We start from the raw sequence: 26161 nt of genomic DNA on the forward strand, positions 1-26161 counted from the left end.
CAGGCTTCCTTAGGGGCTTATTTAATAGCTGGTGCTAATAGCTAATTAATCATTAGCAAGCAAACACATACCAGTTTTTTAAATGAAATTTTGAATTTAAAAAGTTAACAATAAAGTGATTAAACATTTCTTCCCAAGTTAAGAGTTAAGACTAACTTTCTGTAAAGTATGTCACTTCTTCCTTGCAGAAGCCACCTGTGCAGAATGAGCCAACAACTCCATATACTGTCAAACTGAGGGGAGCACCTTTCAATGTAACAGAAGTAAGTTCTCAATCAGTAATCTGGAAAAAAATGAAATTTTTTACACTCTTTGTAAACGACATGCATAAATTTGTTTATGAGTAATATAGCAATTAGAATCCCACTACCTTTACAAAAATGTTTTGTCTGTTTTCAGCAAAATGTGCGTGAGTTCCTTCTCCCATTAAAGCCAGCTGCCCTACGAATCGTGCGGAACATTCATGGCAACAAGACCGGTAACTTCTGATTTACTGCTGATGTTGTAGGACATATTATTTGGAAATGTACAAAATAGTAAATTTAGCCCAACATGGAGCTAACATTATCAATGCATAAAATGATCCAAGGCATCTTCAAGATGTACTATAATGTATGAGTGGTAAGTATGTTACAGACAATTTTTCCCACCTAGCTATTTTACGCCTGTTGTCTTTCCAGGTTATATATTTGTGGACTTCAAGAGTGAAGAGGAGTTACATAAAGCTCTTAAAAAGAACAAGGATTATATGGGTGAGTAGACTGCAATGGAGGATTAGAATAAGGAATCTGCGCATCTCCTCCACTATTATTAAAAATAAAAAATTGATTTCAGTGTCATTTCTTAGTAAATAGTTTTTTTTTTGATAAGAAATTGTTGGCCGATAGCATAACTCCTGTGACTCATTTTGTGGGTCATCTACCTGCTTCATCAGAATTGGTTCTGCTCTAACCTGACTACATGGTCTCACATGTGCAGTGCTGGGTTACCTGGTTATAAGGAGATCATATAGCCATTTCTTGTCATAAACAACCTACTATGTACTAAAGGAATCGGTATGAGATGCCGGAGCTCGGGTTCCTGGGTGTTAGAATCCCGACGCCGGCATCTCGAAAGGGTTAACATACCAACACTTGTTGGTCGGTATGCTAACCCTTCCCCTCTCCCTACCCTAACCCGCCCTCTTTGGTGCCTGAACCTAACCCCTCTCCTAACGCCCCGATACTTATCTTCAGTACCCAGCGGTCAGATTGACTGCGCCGGGCTTCTGAACAGAGTCGTGATTTCGGCGCCGGTAATAGGAGCGTCAGCTTCCAGACTGCCGGGAATTCGACCGCATAACGTACTAAAGAATTACATTGAAACCAACTTTACTGTTTTAATGGAATACCAAAAGAAGTTATTCATTTAAGTATCCTGTGCTAGGATGGACTATATGTTATTACCACCTGTAACCTTGCGCCTAAGAGAAAATCCTATGCTCTGTGTGATGAGGGAATGTCTGGTAGCAGATCATTGTAGACTCACGACTGCTATGGATTTGAATTGGGACTATAAACATTTTTGTTTATAAATAATTTGAAAGGATTATCCATTTCTGCCTAATGTTTTAAATGCAATGCTTAGATGTGTAACATTTTTATTTTACATTAAGAAGATTTGAGTATATAAAAATACTTTCATCGTTCTGAAATATAAGATTTGTTGGTCTGTTGTAGAGAATGACAGAAAAGAGACAGATTGGCCTAATGCCAGTGTTCTGAAATCTGCAAACAGGCAGGTTACCAAGAGCTCTAATATCTGCTTTCTTTCTGCCACTATATGGTACAAAAACTTCTGACAACAATTTGCAAATTCTCATAGGCTAAGGAAATAAAATGAGTTACTGTTAACCTTCACTTTATGCGCTTAAGTTAGGGAGTAGAGCAGTCGTAGATGACCTTGCTTGTGCATTATGAAAGAATAGTCCTTGAATACGCTTTGGAATTTTCAATAGCATTGATGTTGTCAGTTCATCTTTAATGCTATTGGCATCATACACAATTACGTTGATGGACACATGTTCTAGTAATGAAAAAAGAAGATGCCCTTTACCACTGCTTAAGGAGTGGACTGGAAAGTTAAATATAGATGTTTGTTTCTTTCGAAAGGGAAATCCTATATAGAGAGCAAACTAGCAGGACCGCACATGCACATACACCAAATTACTACACTCTGTAATAGGAGTAGGAAAATATATACATATACTACTCCTCTCTTCCCTTAGCCCTCTTTCTGGCAGCATTCCTGTCTGTATACTGTTTTGTCTATTGTTTTGCTGTGAGCTGTGTGTACTGCATACACCTTCATGTATACTACACTCATAATGATCTTGCTAGATGCTTATTTCCGGAAAGGACGTTTCAGGTTATTAGCAGATTATATACCCTTTATATCTTTTTAAAAGGGTATACATAAAAATGTGAAACTCCACCTAACGTCAATGCTTCCATAGCTCCGTTGTCTAAGGCCACCACCCTTCTGTTTCTGAATGCTGCAGCCATTAAAGGTATTAGAGACAAAAAAATTTAGTTTTCTAAAGTCTACTTGTGTAGCAACATGTGCATCTTTGAGATCCATTTTCGCTTTTGCTTGGGTTAATATGGATTGGAGGGTTTAGAGCCTGGGGGCCTGTGTGTGGAATAGTGACCATGATTGACCATGTCTGGCAGGCATCTGAAAATGTAAGGATCGCGGTTCTGGATGCTGATTTGTTTGACTGAATTTCAGCTTTGATTCTCTAAGTTTGCTGTACCCTCTTACTTAAGGCCAAGAAGGTGGATGCTGAGTTTTACCTTTCTTTTTTTGGGTGTTTTATTTGACCCAGAATTTGGATAAGATCATTACCCAACTGATGGGTGGAAAGCATTCCTTCCTGCTTTTACTCCTCTTGTGCCACTAGTAAGAGAGAGTCAAGCATTGAGACATCAGATCACTGCTCCTCTAGAGAAAACCGTTTTGGGGGCCCATTTATTAATGATCACATTTTCACTGCAATCTGGGCGCAATATTAGCGCCCACGATTGCATTGTAAGATGCGATCATCCCGCCCGGATGTAACAAAAAGCACCCACAGGGACAAGGGCTGCGAAAGGAGCTTGTGCCTGCGATGTGCAGGGATTGAAGTGACCGCATCAGCGATCTCTTCACTCCTTTGCATGCATGGTCTACTGACCAGACATGCGCGTCGGCCATTGTCGGGGGTGCGTTCCCTTTGACGTACGTTGCGGGGACAAACCGGAATGCTTTGCATACCGGTGCTTGGTAAATATGAGAGCATCTCATCCCTTATAGAAACCTTTGAGGGTTGCGGTGCTGGATGAAATGGATTGACAGCAGCAGATATCTGCTGTGATCCCTCCATAATACATCTGGGGGATAATCAAACGGGTGTCTTGGAGGAATACACCGCAAAAATTAAATGATAAATGGGCCCCTTGGTCTTTTAAAAAACTGGTTACCAAGTCCTTAGACAGTCAGCATGATGGCCAGTCTACAGATGTGTCCTTCCTCAATATGCCATGCAGTCTGCAGTGCCTGGCATGAGTGAGCAGTCAGGTCCCATGCAACTCTGCTAGCCTCGGGAGTCTTTTTTTTTTTTTTGCTAGACTAGGGCGTACCTGGAGACTGATGATTACTTTGATATGTGACACTTGTATGCCTTAGTTGCATTTTCGGCTGTGTGACACGACTGCAGCAAAGATTATCTGTACCTACCCCCTTGAGTAAGATGGGGGTCCGTAATCTTTATTGGGGTCAGGATGGGGGCATTACAAATCTTTTATAATTTACTGATCTCAGAGTTCCATTCGGATGTTTTTTCATGATTAGTTTTCCTGGTGATAACAAAAAGTGTCAGTCCATAGAAGAGCCAATAACACATTGATGTCCACAGGTTTGATAATTCCAAAAGAAAAGGGGAAGTTTGCATTCAAACAGGTCTTTTTAGCTCATATTGAACCTCAAGTCACTCAACACCTTAGTTTGGTGGACAAGTTGAAGATGAAATAATTGAGATCTGCATGGGACAGGTCAAGTACCAGATATCGATGTACTTCAAGGTTTCTTACATGTTCCAATGGATCTGGGTAGATTATGAATACCTTCTCAGATTTGTGATTAGGTCCCGTTAGTTTCTGTCTCAGGCTCTGCCTTTTAGCAGCCTGAGACAGCAGCTGGTAGCAGCGCACAGCTGGAGTGTATAGCGGTGGTGAGAGCTGGAGTGTATAGCGGTGGTGAGAGCTGCATCTAAGGGGGGGATGGAGCTGAGCGCTTCCCCTTTTCCACACACTCCGGTCTCTGAAGAGACCGTCTGGGCCCAGGGATAGCGCGCTGTTGTACCTGGTGGAGGTGCAGGTAATCAGCGTGGTCCTATGTTGCCGGGCTTCTTGTCGGCGGCTCCTGTGGGGAGAGCGCCGACTACAGGCAACCCGCAGGTGAGTACGGGTCAGTCCAAGTGCTTTCTCCACTGAGGGGAGTAGCACTTGATGGAGAAGCCTTAGGGCTTGCTCAGTATAGCGGGGGAAGGAGCCATGGACTGCTGGTTCCCCCCACTCTCCAACGGCAGAATGGAGACTCCAGGAAGCTGATGGGCTGTTCCTGTCTTTATAGTGGGACAAGCCTGGCCAGCATGCAGGGAGGACAGAGAAATCTCAAGCTCCTTTCCCTCTGCGGGGTGCAAGTATTTCACAGTTATTGTCAATTCTTTTCTGTGCCTGTTTGGGAGTTTTTGCAGTATTCATTGCCGCATGTGACATATTTATTTATAAAATCTTTATTGTTATTTCTGGGCTGCCTGCCGCAGCAGGGTAGCGCAGGAAGAGGGGGGCTCAAATGACGGACAAGTTAAAGTCCGCAAAGGGCTCCACTGTCAGGTAAAATTACCATGTGGACAACTGGATGCGGGGGCATTGTGTGTGAACTGTCAGCTGGGGCCCACTTGTGCACAGCCAGGATGGGGAGCCACTCCAGTTGCGGAAGAACCTGCTTGGGCTCAGGTTATGAACTGTTCGCTCTCTGAATGTGGTGATGTAGCTCCGCCACAGATAGAAACAGGCTCAGGCAGTGCCAGCCCCTAGTTTACCAGCACCGCCCGCAGTAGCGGGGGTTGGTCACCCGCCTTGGGTCCTTACTATGCAACGCATAGGGGCAAGGTTCGGGAAGGTATCTTCGTTTTTGGGGCGCTTTTTTGAGGATTCTAAGCTGCGCACTGCGCATAAATGTCTTCCTCCATCCAGGGGCCTGTTAGAGGAGTCAGATCCCGAGGAGGGGGAACTCCCAGGGGAGGAGGTTCTACCCAAAGAGGAAGGTTCAGAGTCCGCGTTGAGTCAGGGCCTGCAGAACTTTATTTTGGTGTTGCGACAGTCTTTTGACTGCCTGGACCTTGACGCCTCGGCAGCGGCGGAGGGGCCGTTCAAGCGGAGGCGTAAGAGGGTCGTTTGTTTTCCGGCTAACAAGTACGCCACTCCTCTTAAGTTTGCAGCCCTTTATCCTTTTCCACAGGAGCATGTCACCAGGTGGGAGCTGCCTCCAAGAGTGGATGCGGCTGTGGCTTGGTTAGCCAAGCACACGGCTCTTCCGGTCCAGGGGGCGGCTTCCCTTAAGGATCCGCTGGATAAAAGATTAGAAGGATGCCTTAGGAGTATTTTTATGGGCTCTGGGGTTGTTATTTGCCCATTGTTAGCTTCTGCATGGGTCTCTAAGGCCATGGAGAAGTGGGCTGACAAATTAGTGGCTGGCCTTTCCGGTGACTCATCCAGAGGAGAGTTGCTAGTACAGGCGAAACAGATTAGTGTGGCTGCAGATTATGTATGTGAGGCCGCACAAGATGGGGCGCAGATTTCCTCTAGAGTCTCGGCTACGGCGGTCGCAGCACGCAGAGCACTCTGTGCCTGGGAGGCGGATACCGAATCTAAACGCACTTTGGAATCTCTCCCTTTTGGCGGAGGCATCCTGTTTGGCTCCGAACTAGATACTATCATATTCCAGGCAACAGGTGGAAAGAGCACTTTCCTACCTGTGGTGCCCCAGAGGCAAAAGGGCTCATGATTCTGGGTTTTCCGTTCTTCCTTTCGAGGGGGAGGACCGGTTAGAGGTCAGGCGGCACGAGGACTCTTTTATCCCAGCAGGGGTTCTGCGCCACGGGATAGATTCTCCGGTGCATTCAGGTGCTCGGTGCTAAAGCACCCGAGTAACTGAGTACCTGACAGGATCTCAGCCCATCCGGTCTCAGAGAAGGTGGGGGGCCGACTCCTCCTTTTCTGGGACCGGTGGGTAGCCTCGGGAGCAGATGCCTGGGTGAGAGGCGTTGTAATCAACCTAAGGGGGCCACCGCCGCAGTGTTTCTTCGCCACGGCATTGCCCAGGGAGCCGGAGAAGAGACGGGCCTTGAACCAGGCCATCAGCTCCCTCTGTTCCGAGTGTGTTATAGCTCAGGTTCCACAGTCTCAACAGAAGCGAGGTGTTTACTTCAACATGTTCCTAGTCCGAAAGCTCAATGACACTTATCGGCCGATATTAAATCTGCGAGCCTTGAATGCCAGTCTATGGGTGGATCGATTCCGTATGGAATTGCTCCACTCGGTGATCCAGTGTATGTCAGCAAAACGAGTTTTTGGCGTCTCTCGACATCAGAGACGCATATCTCCACATACTGATTTGGGCAGGGCATCATTCTCTACTCAGGTTCACAGCTGGGAGAGCTCATTACCAGTTCTCCCAGAGTTTTCTTGCCTGAGCCCAAAGCCCGGGCCCTTCAGGACTTAGTCAGGAAAATGTTGTCTGCCCCTCGCCTTTCCGTCTGGCTGGGCATGAAGTTACTGGGTACGATGGGCTCTACCTTCGAGACCATCTAGTACGGCCGCTTCCATTCACGGATTCTCCAGTGGGAGATTCTCCGGAAGAGGACGGGCCACTCAGACGACCTCTCCTCTCAGTTGCTGGTTCTGTAAGACAGCACTCGTCAGTCACTTCACTGGTAGCTGATTACCGATCATCTTCTCCAGGGTCGGTCCCTGGTTACTCCCAGATGGATTATTGTCACCACGGACGCAAGTCTCAGCGGTTGGGGAGAGGTGACGGAGAACCTTTGTCTCCAGGGGACCTAGTTGTCATCGGAGATAGGTTTTTCAATAAATGTGCTGGCGCGCCAGGCTATTCATCTGGCCCTGTGCAGGGCCCAGGCCCTCCTGGCCGGCCAGTGAGGATTCAAGCAGACAACGCCAAGGCAGTGGCGTATGTAAACCACCAGGGCGGAAGCAAAAGCACACTTGCCATGGCAGAGGCAAGTCTCATTCTTACTTGGGCGGAGACAATTGTCCCAGCGATTTCAGCGGTCTTTATTCCGGGGGTAGAGAATTGGGAGGCGGACTACCTCAGTAGGACCACTTTCCTGCCACTGGAGTGGTCTCTCCACCCTGAGGTTTTCCAGCAGTTGGTCCAGAGGTGGGGGCTGCCGGAGGTGGACCTGATGGCGTCTCGCTACAATTGCAAGGTCCCTCGATTTTGTGCGAGATCCAGAGATCCTTGGGCATTCGCAGTGGATGCCATGACGGTTCCCTGGAACTTCCGTCTGGCCTACATCTTTCCTCTAATTCCCATGTTACCGAGAGTACTCCGTCGAGTCAGGGAGCAGCAGGTTTGTCATCCTAGTGGCTTCAAACTGGCCGCACCGGTTATGGTTCGCCACGATCCACAAGCTAGCCGCAGGCCCAGGTTGGTGGCTTCCGTTGCGACCAGCTCTTCTTCTGCAGGGGCCATTCTGCCACGAGGACCTACCTAAATTGGCTTTAACGACCTGGTTGTTGAGACCGAGCTTTTAAAGGCTAAGGGGTTTTTCCCTTCAGTCATCGGGACCATGCTCCGGGCGCGGAAGCAGGTTTCTGCGCGGAACTATCAGAGTTTGGAAAACTTATATCTTGTGTGTTGTGAGCGGCGCAGAGAGCATACTGCCCTGTTTTGGCTTCCAAGGCTGTTAGCGTTTGTGCAAGGTGGTTTAGAAGCCGGTTTACGGCTTCAATCTTTGAAAATACAGATTTCGTCTCTGTCCATTTACATTCAGCAATGTCTGGCTCTCCTCCCAGAGGTGCGGACTTTTTTGCAGGGGGTCTTGCGATTGCAGCCTCCGTTTCAGCCGCCAGTAGCGCCATGGGATTTGCCCCTGGTTCTTTCGGCTCTTAAGCAGGCTCCGTTTGAGCCATTGGAATCTGTGGACCTTCGGTTCGTCACGTGGAAAGAGGTTTTTCTCATGGCCATTGGTGCGGCGGGTCTCTGAGTTGGGGGCTTTGTCTTGCAAACCACCTTTTCTTGTTTTCCATGACGACAGGGCTGTTCTTAGAACGATTCCTTCTTTTCAGCCGAAAGTGGTTTCATCTTTCAACTTGAACCAGGAAATAGGTTTTTTTTTGTTTTCTCACCTTCACAGTCTTCAGGGGACCAAGACGATCTGTCGCTGTTGGATGTCGTCCAGGCCCTGCGAATTTACTTCGACAGAACTTCGGACTTACATCGGATGGACTCTCTATTGGTCCTCTATGACGCCCACGTACGTGGCTGGCCTGCCACGAAGCAGACCATTGCTCCGCTCAGTTATCTCAAAGACTTATTCTGATGCGGGGTGCCCGGCACCAACCAAGGTGTCTGCTCATTCCACTTGGGCTGTGGCAGCCTCCTGGGCGGCGCGTCACGGGCCCTTAGCTGAACAAGTTTGTCGTGCAGCTACCTGGTCCTCTGTCCACACTTTTGCGCGGCTCTGCAGGTTTCATATTTTTGCCTCCAGTGACACCCATTTTGGACGTACAGTTCTCCGGTCAGGCAACCTGAGAGTTCCCTCCCTTGGGGGCAGCTTTTGAACGTCCCATGGTCCAATGTCCCCTAGTCTTGAGGAAAGAGAAAAGAGGATTTTTGGTACTTACCGTTGAATCCTTTTCTCTGAGTCAGGCTGGGGGACACTGTGTTCCCTCCCTCACACTCAGTCGTATTGAGTATGAGTTAAGTTTATGTGTCCTAATTGACCGTCAGTTTTGTTATTTTTCGATGTGACCGTGTCACTGAGTATTGCTTCTCCTTACCAGTCACTTTTTAAGTTGTACTGAAGTCAGGGGTTGCAGAGGGGAGGAGTTATAGATTTCAGTGTTTAGTGCCAAATCCACACCTTCCCACCTACAACCCATGATCCAGTGTCCCCCAGCCTGACTCAGAGAAAAGGATTCAACGGTAAGTACCAAAAATCCTCTTTTTGTATCACAAACGTTTGCAAATGGAGAGTGCATGGCTAGGTACTTGTTTTTTATACACCTGTGGCAACAGGTCTGACTGAAACACCTCAATTCAATAATTAACAGGTGTGGCCAAATACTTTTGTCAATATAGTGGATATACGTATATGTAATTCTATAAACGTACAAAAAGATTCTCTTGGACCACTGCACTTAAGAATCAGAGTAATATGTATGCGTTTCTGTATATGCAAGTAACTGATTCCCCTACAGTCACAGTGAGAATGTACGAAAGTGGACAATGTTACTATTATGTATACCATTACAGGTAAGAGATACATTGAGGTGTTCCAAGTTGAGCAAGCCAAGGAACCACATCTCTCATCAAAGGCACAAAATAGACCATGGGAACAGCGGGCGAATGATTCTGAGTTACAAGAAGACTTGTCAGATTCTGGAAGACTCTTTATCAGAAACTTGTCATATAGCTGTACGGAGGCTGACTTAGAGACGCTATTCTCCAAATACGGTAAAAATAATAATAGAATATTTATTTGAAGAATACTTAAGAATGTAGTTTACGATCACATCAAAAATTCTATTTTAGCTGTTTTTTTTTCTCATAAAAAGTAAATTTAGATGTATTTCTGGCAATGATACATACTATTTAACCCTTTCATATACATTTTGAGTATAACTTCCCAGAAATCCAGACCATTAAAGTGAATTGTCATTGTGCATTGTGAGTGTATAGGTAGGCTTGCCACGTGTACTTTACTCCAGGTCTAATTATAGTTGTAGGACCATAGAGGGGAGTGTCTCGTTTTGTTTTTTTAACTCTTGGTCTAGCTATGTATTTGCAAAAAATTATACATTAACATACGAAAAATACAGCACGCTGTACTATGAAATGTTTATAGTAGTGTTTATATTTCTGGATTTCCTACTGTGAGCTACACCATTGACAAAAACTTGTTTACTTATATGGCATCTGAAAAGGAAGTTGATCTGCAGAAATAGATTGTGGTGAAACTGTTGGTTCTAGAGCAAATGAGACCTCAAAGCAGCATCTTCCTAGGTTTATAAATGCACCTCGAATTTCATTTCTGTTCTATGAATTAAGTTCACTATTAGATCTATTGTAATTTGGATCTAATAATATTCAATATAGAAATTGCATCCATTTCAGCATGTGTCTTATCAGTGCTTCTTTGCTTAAGGTCTCTCATGCACTTACATGGTCTTTCCTTCCTATATAATAATCCACAGTTATGTCACTTCATGGCAATTCTGGGTTACCTATGTTGGTGTTTCCAACCTCAGCATAGAGCATTCACTTCAGTTTGTGTAGTGATTGAAGGGCCAGGACCAATATTGGACCAACATTTTGTCATTGACATCGGGTTCCCGGACCGGTGGTAAACGTGAGGGAAATACTGCTTTTTTGTCAAGACACTTAAGCGTGTATGTGTCCGTTTATCACTATAAAATACAGCATGGAGACTCCACATCTCTCCTTTGTGAGAAGTGAATAAATAATGCTGCAAATTAAATAATTTCTTCAATTGTATAAATGTGGTGCATTAAATCCTACGAAAAGTTTGCTGCTAAAAGTATTAGGTTTACCACCAAGATGGTACTATAATGAGAGATCAGCCATAGGGATTCTGCTATGGCAGTTATGTAAAAACCTGATATGCCTTAAGGGCTCCAACCTTCAAAAAAGGCCACACATTACTCTTAATTTCATTAATAGAAAAACAAGCTGTGCACCCCCACATCACTCATCCCAAAATGCCACTTACTTCTCTATAAAGCCCCCAATCACTGGTTAAGTTTTTGGCTTAAAATTGTCTCCCCTTCACAGCTTGAAGCTATGGCGGAAGGAGGGTAAGTGGTTGCGTGGAATACACTGTGCTCCTACTTGTCTGATTGGTTGTGCTGCATGACCTCCCTTTCAGTTGTGTTCTCTGCTTTATAACAAAGCAGAGATTTTGAATAACTGGCTGGAGGCCATAGATAAAGGCTTATGCACCACAAGTTGTTCACCATTGTGCTATAGTAGAAGATGTAATTTAAAGATTCTGCTATATGTGGTTGGGTAGATTTTTCATAATTTTGTTTTTATTTGGTAGCAACAGAGACCTGATCCAGCTGTATATAATAATTTGTGGTACATGTTTTATATATAATAATAAAACGATCCAAACTCAGCACTCACCATTATATTCCAAACTGTACTTTTAATTCCATGTTAGTTCCAAAGTATTGCAATAGTTTGTCAAGCTGACCAACCACGTCACGGTCTTCCCATTCTGGTCAGTCCCTACACTAACTCTCAAAAATATGGACATTTGGCTCCAGGTATCACATAGATTTTAAATGCACATTATGCTTCTTCAATGGGTTTAAGTGCTGGCTCACTATCTTACAGAGACAGACCCACACCCAAGCATACTAACTAATGACACCTGGGGGATAAGCTGACAAAATGTGACTTGCATATAGGAACTTGGGGTGCAAGAGAAAGTGTGACCACAAAAATTTTACATAAACAATTTGGCTTTAATCCACGGCACTCAAACATCTGTGGTGCCAGTGGTATGTGACCACACCATTTAAATTGAAAAAATCATACAAACTCAGCACTCACTATATTCCAAACTGTGCTTTTAATTCCAAAGTATTGCAATAATTTGTCAAGGTGACCAACCACGTCATGGTCTTCCCATTCTGCTCAGTCCTGTCACTGACTCTCAACTATATGAGCATTTGGCTCCAGGTATCACATAGATTTTAAATGCACATTATGCTTCTTCAATGGAGGGTTGTTTGTAATCAGTGCATACACATGCCATTTAAATAAAAATCATACAAAGTCACCTAGGATAATGGAGGGAAGGTCTGAGGAGAGCAGTGAGGGAGCCAAGAAGCAAAGTTGTCAAGGAATTTAGAGGGCAGGCCAGGGGGACGGTAAATTGCAGCTACTCGAAGGTGTTTGGAATAGGTGTATAGCATGAACCTCAAATTTAGAGAATGTAAGGGATGTTTCAGAGGGTATGGTAGGAGTAACCGGGGTATAGAAGGACCCCAACACCACCACCATGGTGACCCGCAGGCCGGGGGGTGTGGGAGAAGGTGAGGCCCACAGAGGAGAAAAAGCTGCAGGAGAAGTGGTGTTCTGACACCACTTCTCCTGCACCTTTTTCTCCTCTGTGTGAAATTCAGGTTTCAGTAATGGCTAGGAGATGCAAGGAGTTGGAGATGAAAAGGTCATGGGTAGGAACCAGTTTATTACAGACCGATCTGGCATTCCAGAGGGCACAGGATAGAGGGACAGTCTTTGTGGGAGAGATGTGAATGATATTATCAGGGTTGCTGTAACAAGGAGATGAGATTGATTGGGGGGACAGAGATGAATAGAGTGGAGAGATTGTGTGGGCACTAGTGCTAGGAAGGGAACCTTTAGGAGGTGGGCAGGGAGAGAGTTTAAATGTGGACGGAGGTGGGGTGAGGTAGCAGGGAGAGGAGGGTGGGAGGAGGGATTAGCGGTGGCGGTAGTAGGACCATGGTGGGGTAGTAGAGAACAAAAGTGGAGTATTGGGAGAGGAGGGGGAAGCAGGCAGACAGTGGAGGAGGTAGTGAAGGAGACAAGGGGGAAAAGGAGAAAGGTGGAAGCAGGGGCCGAACAGAGGATTAGGTAGTCACTGAGTGAAGGATGAAGTGGAAGAAAACATGGTCATGCTATGGCTGAGGTAAATAGGGGGTGGAAACCTGGAAGTAGGAATAAAGTATGAATGTAAGAAAAACTGAATGAGATTAGCAGAGAAGCAAGTGAAAGTACAGTGGAGGAAAAGGTGTATAAGGTGTAATAACAAACGTTTTTATTATTGGGCTGAGTGAAAGTAGAGCTTTAATGGGTGGAAATATTGAATATTAAAGTAGACTGTTAGTAGATAGATGACGCGAGGCTAGGCCAAGAGCTAAGGTAGAAAAACATTATTTCTAAGCGGTAAAATGACATTGGCACAGATACAGTATGCTTTGTGATGTTTGTGAAAACCAGAGAGCAGGCACAAATATTAGCAAGTGAAGTGTTACGTCCTTGCAGTGAGCAAACAGAATCCAGTGATGAATGTTCAGATTATGCAGAAAGCAGGTGTTTTTAATGAAGAGATTTCAAACTCACATATCTGTATTCTGCTTTGTCCAAATGTTGTTTAGGTTTTTGGAGAGTTTGAAGTTGGTGTTCTCCTTCTGTTTGACTTCGGTTTAACGCTGGAATTATGTTTAATCTGTACTTTTAATTTATGCACTTCTAATAATATGCACTACAGCCAAGGCTTACAGACTTGTAGTGACTCTTAAGTAAGGAAACCTGGCATGTGTATGCACTGATTACAAACAACCCTTCATTGAAGAAGCATAATGTGCATTTCAAATCTGTGATACCTGGAGCCAAATGCTCATATAGTTGAGTCAGTGACAGGACTGACCAGAATGGGAAGACCATGACGTGGTTGGTCACCTTGACAAATTATTGCAATACTTTGGAATTAAAAGTACAGTTTGGAATATAGTGAGTGCTGAGTTTGTATGATTTTTTTCAATTTAAATGGTGTGGTCACATACCACTGGCACCACAGATGTTTGATTGCCGTGGATGAAGCCAATTGTTTATATAAAATGAATAAAAAGAAAAACATGCAGGGTGCGTGGGAATTATACTGGAGGCATGTGATGGGATGGGGGAGGTAAATGGGGTCACATTATATTATCGTATGTATAAGAGAAGACTCTGAGCTACATATTATTTATTACTTACTGCTAATCCTATTCTGATCCTGCAGATTCGTCAACTCACTTCTTGTCTTCCTCACGTTTAGGCCCTCTCTCTGAGATACATTTTCCAATTGACAAACTGACAAAGAAGCCTAAGGGTTTTGCCTTTGTCACATTCCTCATCGCAGAGCATGCTGTTAAAGCCTATGCAGATGTTGATGGACAGATTTTCCAGGTGGGCAGCTTACTGGATGCATGGCAAATGTCATAATTTATCAATTTTAAAATTTAGTTTCTGTGCGTAAATGGGTCACTATCAGAACAACTAACAGTATGCTCACAGCTAAGTGTAAAGGCCTCCTTTCCATTTTCATTGAGCTGGTATTAATTAACTGGACCTGGCGTTGTCTAATAGGCCGGACAAGCTGTGGAGGAGGAGAAATGCTGTTTTTTTGTCACGGGAGGGAGGTGGCTACACCTTCTGTATTTGGCCATGCGCACATGCTCTATACTGTATGATTGTACCTGCTCTTAGAAGTTACATAACTTGACCAGCCTGTAAGTTATGTCTTATTTGTACTGTTTTGTGTTTTTTTTTTTTTTACTTTCATGCCTGTCTGGCGCTTTGATAATGATGAAATACAGTAAACTGAACTTTCAAAACTAAGTCTTGACATTTTGGTTTTGAAAACGATTTTTTTGGGGGGAGGGGGCAGTTTGGTAACTTGTTTAAATCAATATACATTTTGCAGTGCATCTTAGGCTCTGAAAAATGTACTTCTACTTTGCCCTGAAAATTTAATTTTAGTTGTGTTGATATGTGTACTTTGCTGAAGCCAGGAAATTAAGTTTATATTTAGCAGTAGGAAGCATAATTTATATGTTTTGTCAGTGGTTCCTAAACTGTGTGCCGTGGCACCCTGGGGTGCCTCAGGGCACTTGCATGGGTGTCTTGGGTTGGTGGTCCAGTACCAAATAAAATTAATTTTAGTCAGTGTGATAGGCAAAACCAGTGATAATGGCTGCCAAGCAAAGAATATGTGGACAAAAAGAAGCACCACCACATAACTGAACCATAGAAGCACAATTTACTTCATTTAATTTTTGTCTGAATTTCTCAATAAGAAACTTTTGGCTTAGGTGTGCCGTGGAAAAAATGCTTATACTCTAGGGCAGGCCTGGCCAACCTGTGGCTCTCCAGCTGTTGTGAAACTACAAGGCCCAGCATGCCTTTACAGAATTTTAGCATTCCCTAATAGCAAAACTGTGGCAAGGCGTGCTGGGACTTATAGCTTCAGAACAGCTGGAGAGCCGCAGGTTGGCCAGGCCTGCTCTAGCGTGCTGTGATTCAAAAAAAGTTTGGGAACCACTGGTTAATGTGAAAAATTATTGAGTTTGTATATCTGCAGCATATGTCACTTTTAACCAGGGTTCAAGTTCTCCACTGCTGTCTGTAACCAGCACACAATACACTGGTTCTGCAGGAGGTGTGTGGTGAATGGTCAGTGACTGACACAATCATTATAAGCTGCCTCTTACAAGTAGCCAGACAATGAAGGTAGACTATAACCCCTTTTCCACCAAAAATCCTGGGTCTGACCCGGGATTTGGAACACTGTTCCAAGCCGGGTCAGACCCGGTACTTACCCCATTTCCACTGTGGCGCCGACCCGGGAATATCCCGGGTCTGCGCCATTCACACTCGGGTTCAGTGCTGGCGCTTGGTGATGATGTCATCACCAAACGCCGGAAACTCTATCTCTCCCCTGAACACCAGTGGACCGATGACCAGGGGAGTAGGTCCTTCCGGGTGGTTGGTGGCGGGGGTGGTCTCTTGGAAGCTGTCTGACAGCTGTCACCGGGGAGGGAGTGATTACAGCCTCCCCGTGTGAAGCGGGGATGGGGTGAAAACCGTAACGTGCCGGTGGCCGGAAACTCTCCTTTTTTCCTAGAAACCTTTTCTACTGAGCCGCTACCCAGGTTGACACTGCAAAAACCTGGGTATTTTGGCCAGGTGAAAAGGGGTATTACATGTATTGAGCATGGACAAATAAGTACTGTGGGGGGGAAACTAAATTTGAGCCTGCAGCAATAGTGTAGTTAAAGACCACTGGCGAGTTGTAAACCTAAAACATCACATTCTACCATCTCATGTCCTAGGGTTATTCTATAAAGCTATCCATTCTCATGCACTCAGCTGCCATTGTACTAGATACACCTGCTAGTTAATGAAATATGTAACCAGCCAAACTTTTGGTAGGAACTCAATGCATAAAAGCATTGAAGAGGTTGTTGTTGTTCAGACTGAACACCAGAATGAGGAAGAAATGTGATCTATGTGACTTTGACCATGGAATGATAGTTGGAGCCACATGGGGTGGTTTGTGTATGTTATGGTGCGTACACGCGGTCAGATATAGCAGGACGATAAGAACGATAATGATATTGATCATATATCGTTATCGTTCATATCGTCCTGTTTTTGGGCCCTTCCAACCCCCAAATGATGGTCAATGCGCGGGCACGGATAATTGATATTGACCATTGTCCGTGCATGCAGGCACCCACGATATAGGGACCCGCGATCGTCGATCACAGGTCGTTATAGTTGTTTGGTGGTTGGTGCATGTGCTGGATGTTCGATTTTGAACATCCAACACATGCAAGACGATCAGACAACGATATCTTTATCGTTGTCTGATCTGTCTGATTGCTCCGTGTGTACGGAGCTAAAGAAACCGTGACACACATCAATCTGTAGTGTTTACAGAAAATGGTGCTCAAAACAAATACATCCAGTGAGCGTCTGTTCTCTGGGTGAAAATGCTTTGTTAATGAGAGAGGACAGAGGTTTGTTAAAATAAGAATGGTAAAATGTCACCTGGTCACACATGCTGATTTTGGTTGCAAAACACAGATGGTACGGTCAGAATATGGCTTACACAATATCAATCCATGGATCCATCCTGCCTTTTATCAACGGAACAGGCTGGTGGTGGTGGTTTAATGGTGTGGGTAATGTTTTTTGGCACCTATTGATTTCAATTGAGCATTGTTTAAAAACATGGGCATACCCAGCCATCTTTTTATGGCTGCTTCCAGCAGGAAAACGCACCATCACACAAAGTACACCTCATCTCAAGCTGGCTCCACAAACATGACAATATATCCAGTGTGCTTAATTGGCTTCCGGAGTCCCCAGACCATAATCCAATACAGCATAAAGAATTCAAGATGTTCTGGGGGAAAAGGGGGATTAAATAATAAAGTGGGCAATAATTTAATATATTATGACATTTTTATATTTTTCACATAAAATATTTGTACCTATATAACTCCTTTTTAAAATTTTTATGCATTATTTTTTGTAGAAAAGTTTTAAGCATTATTAGTTTTCTGTCAGTATGAACTAGGAGATTATTTTTTTTGGGGGGGGGAGGTAGGGGGGTATATCATACACCAGCAGAACCGCTTCCATGCCTATATTTATCTTCACATGGAGATTTGCCATTTATTCAAAGGATACTATGATTCTCTATGTTAATAACAAGTGTAATTGTGACTCTCTCTAGGGCCGTATGCTGCATGTTCTTCCCTCCACTGTAAAGAAGGAAGAGGAAGATGAAGTGGGAGCAGATTCTTCTGGATATAAGAAACAAAAAGCTTTAAAGAACAAAGCCAACAGTTCCAGGTACTACCTGTAAATCAGGAGACATAGAAATGAGATGACCAGCTCGACTTTATTGTTTCTAAACTCTCATGACGAGGAATTAAACAATGCTTTTTGTCATGTATGCACAATAGTCAGCATTGCTTCTTCACAGTACTACATTCATGGGTTCTGTTTGTGTGTGTTTGTTAAGGAATTTAGGCCCTCATTCAGAGCCGCTCGCTATTTGCGGTCGTTCGTTTTCTAAAAAGGGGTGGCTATTCAAATGAACCGTTCGCACTTTGCGGTCTGTTCACGCCTCTAAGTCTGAACGAGCGAGCAAAACATGCGAACGTAAATTTGGAAAATACGCCCCCTGGCCGCTCGCACCATACGTCATGTCCGCTATTTATTAGATCAATCGAGTACATCGACCAGCGTATGAACTGCTCGCTATTCTTGTGGTTGGTTTTTTCAACCACTATTTTGCGAGCAGTTCTGAGTTAAAAATAACCCAGTGACGTGGTCAATGACGCTGCTGGATTAATTATGCACTCCCTTAAAACGCCCGTTTTGACCTTTAAGCACGCCTGCGATCGGATTTCCACTCCCCGTTTTCAAGCACCTTCCCCTGTTACCACCCACATACGCCTCATTCTGTCACTCAAATTAGCAGGCATTCGCTATTTTGCGAGCACATGAATTTCGACCGCACTGACTGGTTCGCGCATGCGTATAACGATCCGTACGCATGCGCAGTTGGGCAAACATCGCTCGGAGCGAACGAGCTGCCGCTTACGAGTGGCTCTGAATCAGGCCCTTAGACTGTACAGTCCAAAGTAGCAGGAACTGGTGTGAATAATTATACAGAATTGCAACTGAGACTGAGCCTTATCCCCAGCTAAACGTAAAGTGCTTTGAGACCTGTTGCAAGGCAGGCACTATGTAAATTATGACCATGTATCCCTGACTTATCGAGAAGTTGTCTTTTAAACTCTGTGATTTTCTGCAATCTTCTTGGCGCAATTTTGTTAAAGGAAACCCAAGTGACCATAGAGTCAAAAGGTTTTGGGAAAAATTGATTCATAATGTAGAATAAGAGCTGTTGGGGAAAAGGTATGTGGCTACTGTAAGGCATTGGTGACTAGTATTTAATGCAGCTACTGGGGACATGGGAAGGTTGAAATGAGGAGAAACCATTAAGAGTGTAAAATCTTAGGGCAGTCAGTGACTGTTCTTCTCCATTTATTTCACTAAACTTCTTTTGTGGTACTGTAGCATTAGCTGTTGTGCGGCTTCTTTGCTATCTGCTTGCTCAGAGTAGCTGTGTGCCCGGGATTTTTATTTGGTATCGGGCACACTTCTGCATACATAGACAGGACACCTATTCTCCATTTTGGCAGAATACATAGACAGGACACCTTCTCTCCATTTTGGCAGAATACATAGACTGGACACCTCTCCATTTTGGCAGCATAGATAGACAGGACACCTATTCTCCATTTTGGCAGCATACATAGACAGGACACCTATTCTCCATTTTGGCAGAATACATAGACAGGACATCTTCTCTCCATTTTGGCAGAATACATAGATAGGACACCTCTCCATTTTGGCAGAATACAAGGACAGGACACCTCCTCTTCATTTTGGCAGAATACATAGAAAGGACACCTCTCCATTTTGGCAGAATACATAGACAGGATACCTTCTCTCCATTTTGGCAGAATACATAGACAGGACACCTTCTCTCCATTTTGGCAGAATACATAGACCGGACACCTTCTCTCCATTTTGGCAGCATACACAGACAGGACACCTATTCTCCATTTTGGCAGCATACATAGACAGGACACCTATTCTCCATTTTGGCAGCATACATAGACAGGACACCTTCTCTCCATTTTGGCAGAATACATAGACTGGACACCTCTCCATTTTGGCAGCATAGATAGACAGGACACCTATTCTCCATTTTGGCAGCATACATAGACAGGACACCTATTCTCCATTTTGGCAGAATACATAGACAGGACACCTTCTCTCCATTTTGGCAGCATACATAGACAGGACACCTATTCTCCATTTTGGCAGCATACATAGACAGGACACCTATTCTCCATTTTGGCAGCATACATAGACAGGACACCTTCTCTCCATTTTGGCAGCATGCATAGACAGGACACCTATTCTCCATTTTGGCAGAATACATAGACAGGACACCTGCTCTCCATTTTGGCAGAATACATAGACAGGACACCTGCTCTCCATTTTGGCAGAAGTTGTGGCGTCAGCTGCTGTTACCAAGTTGGCCTCAGAGGAACAGTGATGTCTATAGCAACATCCATTGAACTGTCTGAGTGCAGCAGCCGAACTGAGATAGTATTCCAGTAGTTCTTTAATAATTGTGTCCTTGGTCTTATAACACTCTAAAGCACTACTCTGTAATTTCCAAGTGCCTTCATAATTTTTAGTTTTTTGTTATATATTTGTGAGAGCTGGCTGCATATATCTACACAACTTACTGGTTCAGCTCCAGTTCAGTAAACAGCTAGCAATGAACTTGGCTGTAAGAACAGATCTTGACATATACAGTAGCTCCAAAAAATAATAATTACCCCAAATGTTAGGTGCTGCTATATGAGTAGCCATGTATATGATTGGCTTTGCCTACTTGGCACCAGATAAGACTATCTGTTTTTAGTAGACTGTATAATGTGCTGAGCCTTGCTTGGTATAAAGTACAGAAATTACCCATATCAAGCACCAGTTTTAATTATCATTATTCTGTATGATGCCAAGTTTCATGTGCAGAACCAATAAACTGGTGCCATGTATAGATACCTATTGACCATCTGTGCTCTCTCCTGCTCTCCCACATAAGTTCTTCCTGCTCATAGCAGCAGCAGTCATTCTATTTCCTGATTGTGCCATTTCCTGTCCTGAACTCTGGCAGGCAGCTGGATATATCTGTGAAGTGCAGGAACCATGGCAAAGTAGTGATAGAACGGATAGCTGTTCACAAGCCAGTCGTGGCAAGAATCAATGGTGGCATGTGTGTAGAATTCATACAGGAACTGGCAATAAGTGCTTTTTTACTGGGATTTAAACAAATCTTTGGCACTCCAGGTGGCTCTTTGCCTCAGGTATTTGCTTCTGCACTGCCACACTAACCCTGGTGTACTGTATGTGTATTTTCGCTTTAAAATTTTTGTCACTTTCTTTGACATCTGAGTATTATAGAGATCCTATACACATGCTTAACATTTACCTCAGACTATTCCTTGGTATATTAAGTAGGAAAGACCTTATATGTTAACAATGTAACTTCCTAGCCACTTGTGCATACACCACCCTGAATTAGCTAGATAAGTATGGGTGTGTGAGGTATGCAGTCATTATAAATGTTGACACCTGGAAAATGTCAACATAGACAGAATGTCGTCATTTTCATTAGAGATAGCATTAGACTTCCATTAAAATCAGTGTCGACATTCTGACTGTCAACATTTCATCAGTGTTGACATGGTCATTGTTGACATGATGAACATGTTGACATTCTCATGGCAACATGATGAATGTTGACCTAATATGTCAAACCCAGTTTGTGGTGGTGATAGCTTATGGAATTCTACAATTGTGGCTCTTAGCGATGGCAGCCCGCGCATACGCACAATTGCTTTAGCAGATAGCTCTATAGAATCTTCCCCATGAAGTCATATCGACTGCTAGTGTGCCACATAGGATGTAGTCTCAAAGATGTTGAGCAAGGCTGTTTTATTTTGTGCTGTGCCAACATGCGGTAATGGCAGAGCCAAGAATAAGCGTGAGATGCAATAGCTCTCTGTAGCCATTACTGTTAGGGTTTGGTCTGCCATGATGAGACCACATTTAAAGGGGTTAACTCTCATAGTTTCTTTTGTGTAATAGTTTTCAAACTTTCATTAAATTGTATCGAATACAGATTAACCACTTCGAACAATTGTTACAGATTAGACAATCCTTTCAAAGTTGTCGTTCATGTCAGCTACCCCTGTCGCTGCATATTCAACATTATGTTGAAAAATTGCCTTCAATGAATATGCTGATTACCCACAGCTCCCAAAAGCACCACTTCAATACTGAAATGTGCTCTTTCCCTATCTCACATCAGTTCTCACAACTGGAACACTCTGTTCATGGGAACCAGCGCAGTGGCTGATGTCATCGCTCAGAAGTTCAACACTAGCAAGAACCAAGTACTGGATCATGTGAGTATCCATCCAAACTGCCTGCATAATGTCTGTAATAAAATTCTGTATATTGTCACAGTAATTTACTCCCGTTATCCTTTTTCCCACAGGAAGGCAAGGGCAGCGTAGCTGTGAGGGTTGCTTTAGGAGAGACACAGGTAGTACAAGATGTTCGTCAATTCCTGCTTGAAAATGGAGTCAGTCTGGATTCTTTCAGCCAGGTAATAAGCAGAACAGAAAACTTGGATAAGTCAGCAATTGTAAACATCTATACAAAGTCATTTATTTTTCAAAGCATAATAACTTTATGGGGGGAGGGGATGATACAGAAAAAAGAAAGAGGCAAGGGAAGGAGAAATTCTCAAACTGAGATTGGATATCCACACAACTGATTACTTAGTCCCACTTTCGCATCCAATACTTTGCCCATGCTGCTCCTTTCTTCTGGAACTCTCTCCCCCTCCCTATCAGCATTTCCACCAAGGTTGCCAGATCTGTCCCTTTAATAAGCAACACATGAATTACACAGGTTCTGTGGATGGCTGACTTCTAGGGGTATACTAACTATAGCCTATAGTTAGTATACCCCTAGAAGTCAGCCATCCACAGAACCTGTGTAATTCATTTGTTGCTTATTAAAGAGACTGATCTGGCAACCATGGTGGAGAGTTTCAATTGGATCTGCTTTCCAGATGGAAAGTCTCCCACCTTCACCTATCCAAAGATTTTCCCATCACTCTTTAGTCCCGTCTCTCTCCCTTCTCTGGTGGTTGAATTCAAACCATCTCAGCTCCAGTCGTCCTTTCACAATCTGGGTGACCACAGATATTAGCCTCAAAGGCTGGGGTGTGGTAGTTCATCAAAATCAGTTTCAGGGAGTTTGGTCCTGGTAGGAAGCATTAGTACCCATCAATGTCCTGGAACTTCAATGCCCTAATAGTGGCTAAATAGTTTCTGCAAGGGCATCCTGTAAAAGTCCAATCAGACAACACCACGGCAGTGGCATACATAATTCATAAAGGGGGTACAAAGAATCCCCTAGCTGTGAGAGAGATGGTACGCATTCTCATGTGGGTGGAATGTCATGTAACAGCCATTCCAGGGGCAGAAAATTGGGAGGCAGATTACCTCAGCCATCAGGACTTTCTCCCCGGGGAGTGGTACCTGCATCCAGACGTCCTCCAGGATCTGGTAGAAAGGTTGGGATTGCCGGACATCGATCTAATGACACCTCTGTTCAATCATAAGGGTTCTTCTTAATTGCTCGAGAACTAGACCCGAGGACTCGGCAGTGGATGCTTTCTCAGTGCTGTGGACCTTCCATATGATCCACCTGTTCCTGGATCTGCAAACTTTTATGCAAGGGGTCCCCCATCTCAAACCCCCATTTCTTCTTCCCACTGCTCCTTGGAACTTAAATCTTATCTTAACCATTTATAATCAGATTTCTTTGAACCGCTTGATTCTGTAGAGTTTAAATGCCTCACTTGGAAGACTTTCTTCTTCCTTGCGATTGCCTTTGCCAGGACTGTATCTGAGCTAAGTGCCTTGTCTTCTTACTCTCCTTACCTGGATTTTCATGACTACTGGTCGGAGTTCTGTACTAAACCCTCCTACTTGCCAAAGGTTGTCTGCAAATTACACATCAATCAGCTGTTTGTGGTTCCGGTTATACCCAGCAACGATTCTGCTGTGCATTCTTTGGATGTGGTCCGGGCTCTCCAATTATGTGCTCTCGCTTACAAAAGACTGAAGTTTGCTTGTCATCTATGATTCCCACAAGTTGGGCAGGCCGGTTTTCGAAACAAACAATATCTTAGTGGATTCAAGAAGTTATCAGGCAGGCTTTCATCACTTGCTCGATGGGTGGCTCATGGGCTGCGCGTCATGGGGCCTCAGCTGCTCTTCTGTGTCGGGCTGCCACCTGGTCTAGCATGCATAATTTTGTTACATTTTATCGCTTTGACACCTTTGTATCCAATGAGACTAGTTTCGGACCAAGTTGCTTCGTGCTGCCACAGTGCACTCCCTTCTGTGAGAACTGCTTTGGGATATCCCCAGTGTCAAGATTTTTATACGTACCAGTAAACTCCCTCCTTGCGCGCTGCTGTGTTCTGGTTATTGCCAGTTTTGTTTGATTGCTCCTGGTTGTGTTCGGCTATTGGTTACCGAGTGTTGTGACGTGTTCCTCTTTTCGTACTTACCTCTCTCTTCTCCATCTCTCCTTGGTCTTGGTTAAACTTAACTTAAGTCTGGTGGGGTACAAAGGTGGAGGAGCCAGGTTCAAGTCATCTAGGATTTAAAGTGCCAGCTCCACACACCACCGACTGTATCACAGTGTAACTCCAGTGTCCCCCATAAAACCAGAGAAATTGATTTTACTGGTAAGTACAAAAATCCTGATTTGTTTTTTATGTCGGGTATTCTCCTTTTGTATTGAAACTATAAGTGGAGCTCTTTCCTATTCTCAGAAAATCATCACTTTGTGTATATTTTCTGAATACATAAGCAGATATTTTCTGAATACATAAGCAGTAGTTTGTAAGGTATTATTCTAATTCACATACTTTTGGCTATAGTCTAGTTCAATTGCTGATTTATTTTTAGTTCAGGGATTTTAAGACCGAAGTAACTCAAGATTGTCCTATGTTTATATATGTATCTGCCTTTTGCAGGGTTGTGTTGACACTACTGCTTTATTCTCTCCCAATCAGGCTGCTGGGCCGCGCAGTAAGTCAGTGATCCTGGTAAAGAATCTCCCGGCTGGTTGTCAGTCTGCAGAACTACAAGAGGTGTTTGGACGTTTTGGGGATCTGGGGAGGGTGCTGCTGCCAGAAGGTGGCATAAGTGCCATTGTGGAGTTTCTTGAACCAACTGAAGCAAAGCAAGCTTTCCGTAAATTGGCTTACACAAAGGTATGTCCTCTGTCCTACAGCCAAGTGGTTTCTTATGAGCATGAAAGCACAACTCTGCTTGGGAATATCCTGCTTACTGTAGATCTTACAACTGCATGTAGTCAGAATACTGACAGATTGCAAAGGTAAGTATTAGGGTTAGCCACTAAGGGGAGGGTTAGGGTTATGCTGCAGGACTGGAGGGTTAGGGTTAGGCTGTGGAAGGGGGGGGGGGTGGGTTAGGGGGAGGTTTTGGGTAAGGGTTATAATACGTACAGAAATCTGTCGGGATTCTGACCGTCGGGATCCCCTACCCAACCCCTTACAACTTGTGCATGTGTTTGGAAGAAATGAGTGCTGGATAGTCAGTCATTAGGTATCCGTATTAAAATACCTAAATGTCACCATACCGTATGTCAGAATTAATGCTAAATTTGAATAATTCCATATAATTTACCATGTTTGAGACCTTCCTAAACAGCCAAAACACACTAAACAGCTTCATGAATTTGTAAGCAACTTAAAAGCATGAAAAAATATATTATGTTATACATCTGCTAAAGATCTGACACCTAGATTTACAAGCGTTATAAACAGCCTGATGTGTTGACTTTTTTTCTCTTTAAGAGAGGGGTCAATGCTATATGCCTGGTACAGAAATATATAGCTGTTTTTATTCCATTATATTGTTACTAGATAATTGGTTTCAAATGATGGATAAGATGGATAAATGTTTACAGAATCTTCTGAATTGTGCCTGTTGTGTTCTTATAATGAGATCTCAATGCTGTATACATTAGATATCATGAATGTGATAACCACAGCAACCATCTGCTGTGCCTATAGCGTTGAATGCCACAAGATAATTTTTATATATTATCTGATGTACACTGTACATTATACAGCATGTTGCATTGTATACTGGCTTTCGATTCAGTGGGTGTTTTAAGTGAAGTGATAATCCGACATTGGTAGGACTGATGTTTATATATTTGAATATGGTGCATACTACACAGGGGTGCAATAGCAGTGAAGCAATGTGGCTCCAGAAGGCAAGATGACAGGAGCTCAGAAAGATAGGTCCAAGGGCTCCAAACCATTGAGACTTGGAATGTGTCAGGGTCTATCTAATGGTGCATACACACGATCAGATTTTTTCTTCAGATATGGACGATAACGATTTAAAAATCGTTCAGTCGTTCATATCTGAAGGAAAATCGTTCATATCTGACATGCCTGAACGACGGACGATCAACGATGCGCGTTCCCGTTTGTCAGATAACGATATCTGACATCTGATGGGTTTGCAGTCAGACTTGGACGATTCCATTCATTTTAATGCAGTCAAAA

The 26161-nt window shown here is 43.8% G+C and overlaps 1 protein-coding gene across 7 annotated transcripts in view; it reads left to right on the forward strand.

Annotated features, from left to right (window-relative positions):
• RBM19 (RNA binding motif protein 19) overlaps positions 1-26161 on the forward strand; it is a 124185-nt gene that overhangs the window by 21584 nt on the left and 76440 nt on the right. For 6 of the 7 annotated variants that reach the window (XR_015872560.1, XR_015872562.1, XR_015872561.1 and 3 more), the window contains exons 7-15: positions 168-263; positions 400-478; positions 681-752; positions 9583-9783; positions 14141-14271; positions 17609-17727; positions 21839-21935; positions 22028-22138; positions 24632-24832. Coding sequence is in view for 4 of the 7 variants with exons in the window: in XM_088457273.1 (XP_088313399.1) it covers positions 168-263; positions 400-478; positions 681-752; positions 9583-9783; positions 14141-14271; positions 17609-17727; positions 21839-21935; positions 22028-22138; positions 24632-24832 (1107 nt within the window). In the remaining 3 variants the exon portion in view is untranslated. The remainder of the gene's footprint in view (positions 1-167; positions 264-399; positions 479-680; positions 753-9582; positions 9784-14140; positions 14272-17608; positions 17728-21838; positions 21936-22027; positions 22139-24631; positions 24833-26161) is intronic. The other variant, XM_088457277.1, reaches the window with a different exon arrangement.

Source organism: Taudactylus pleione, unplaced genomic scaffold (genome assembly GCF_031769625.1).
Source record: "Taudactylus pleione unplaced genomic scaffold, aTauple2 ptg000749l, whole genome shotgun sequence".
In the NCBI taxonomy this organism is placed as follows: Eukaryota; Metazoa; Chordata; class Amphibia; order Anura; family Myobatrachidae; genus Taudactylus; species Taudactylus pleione.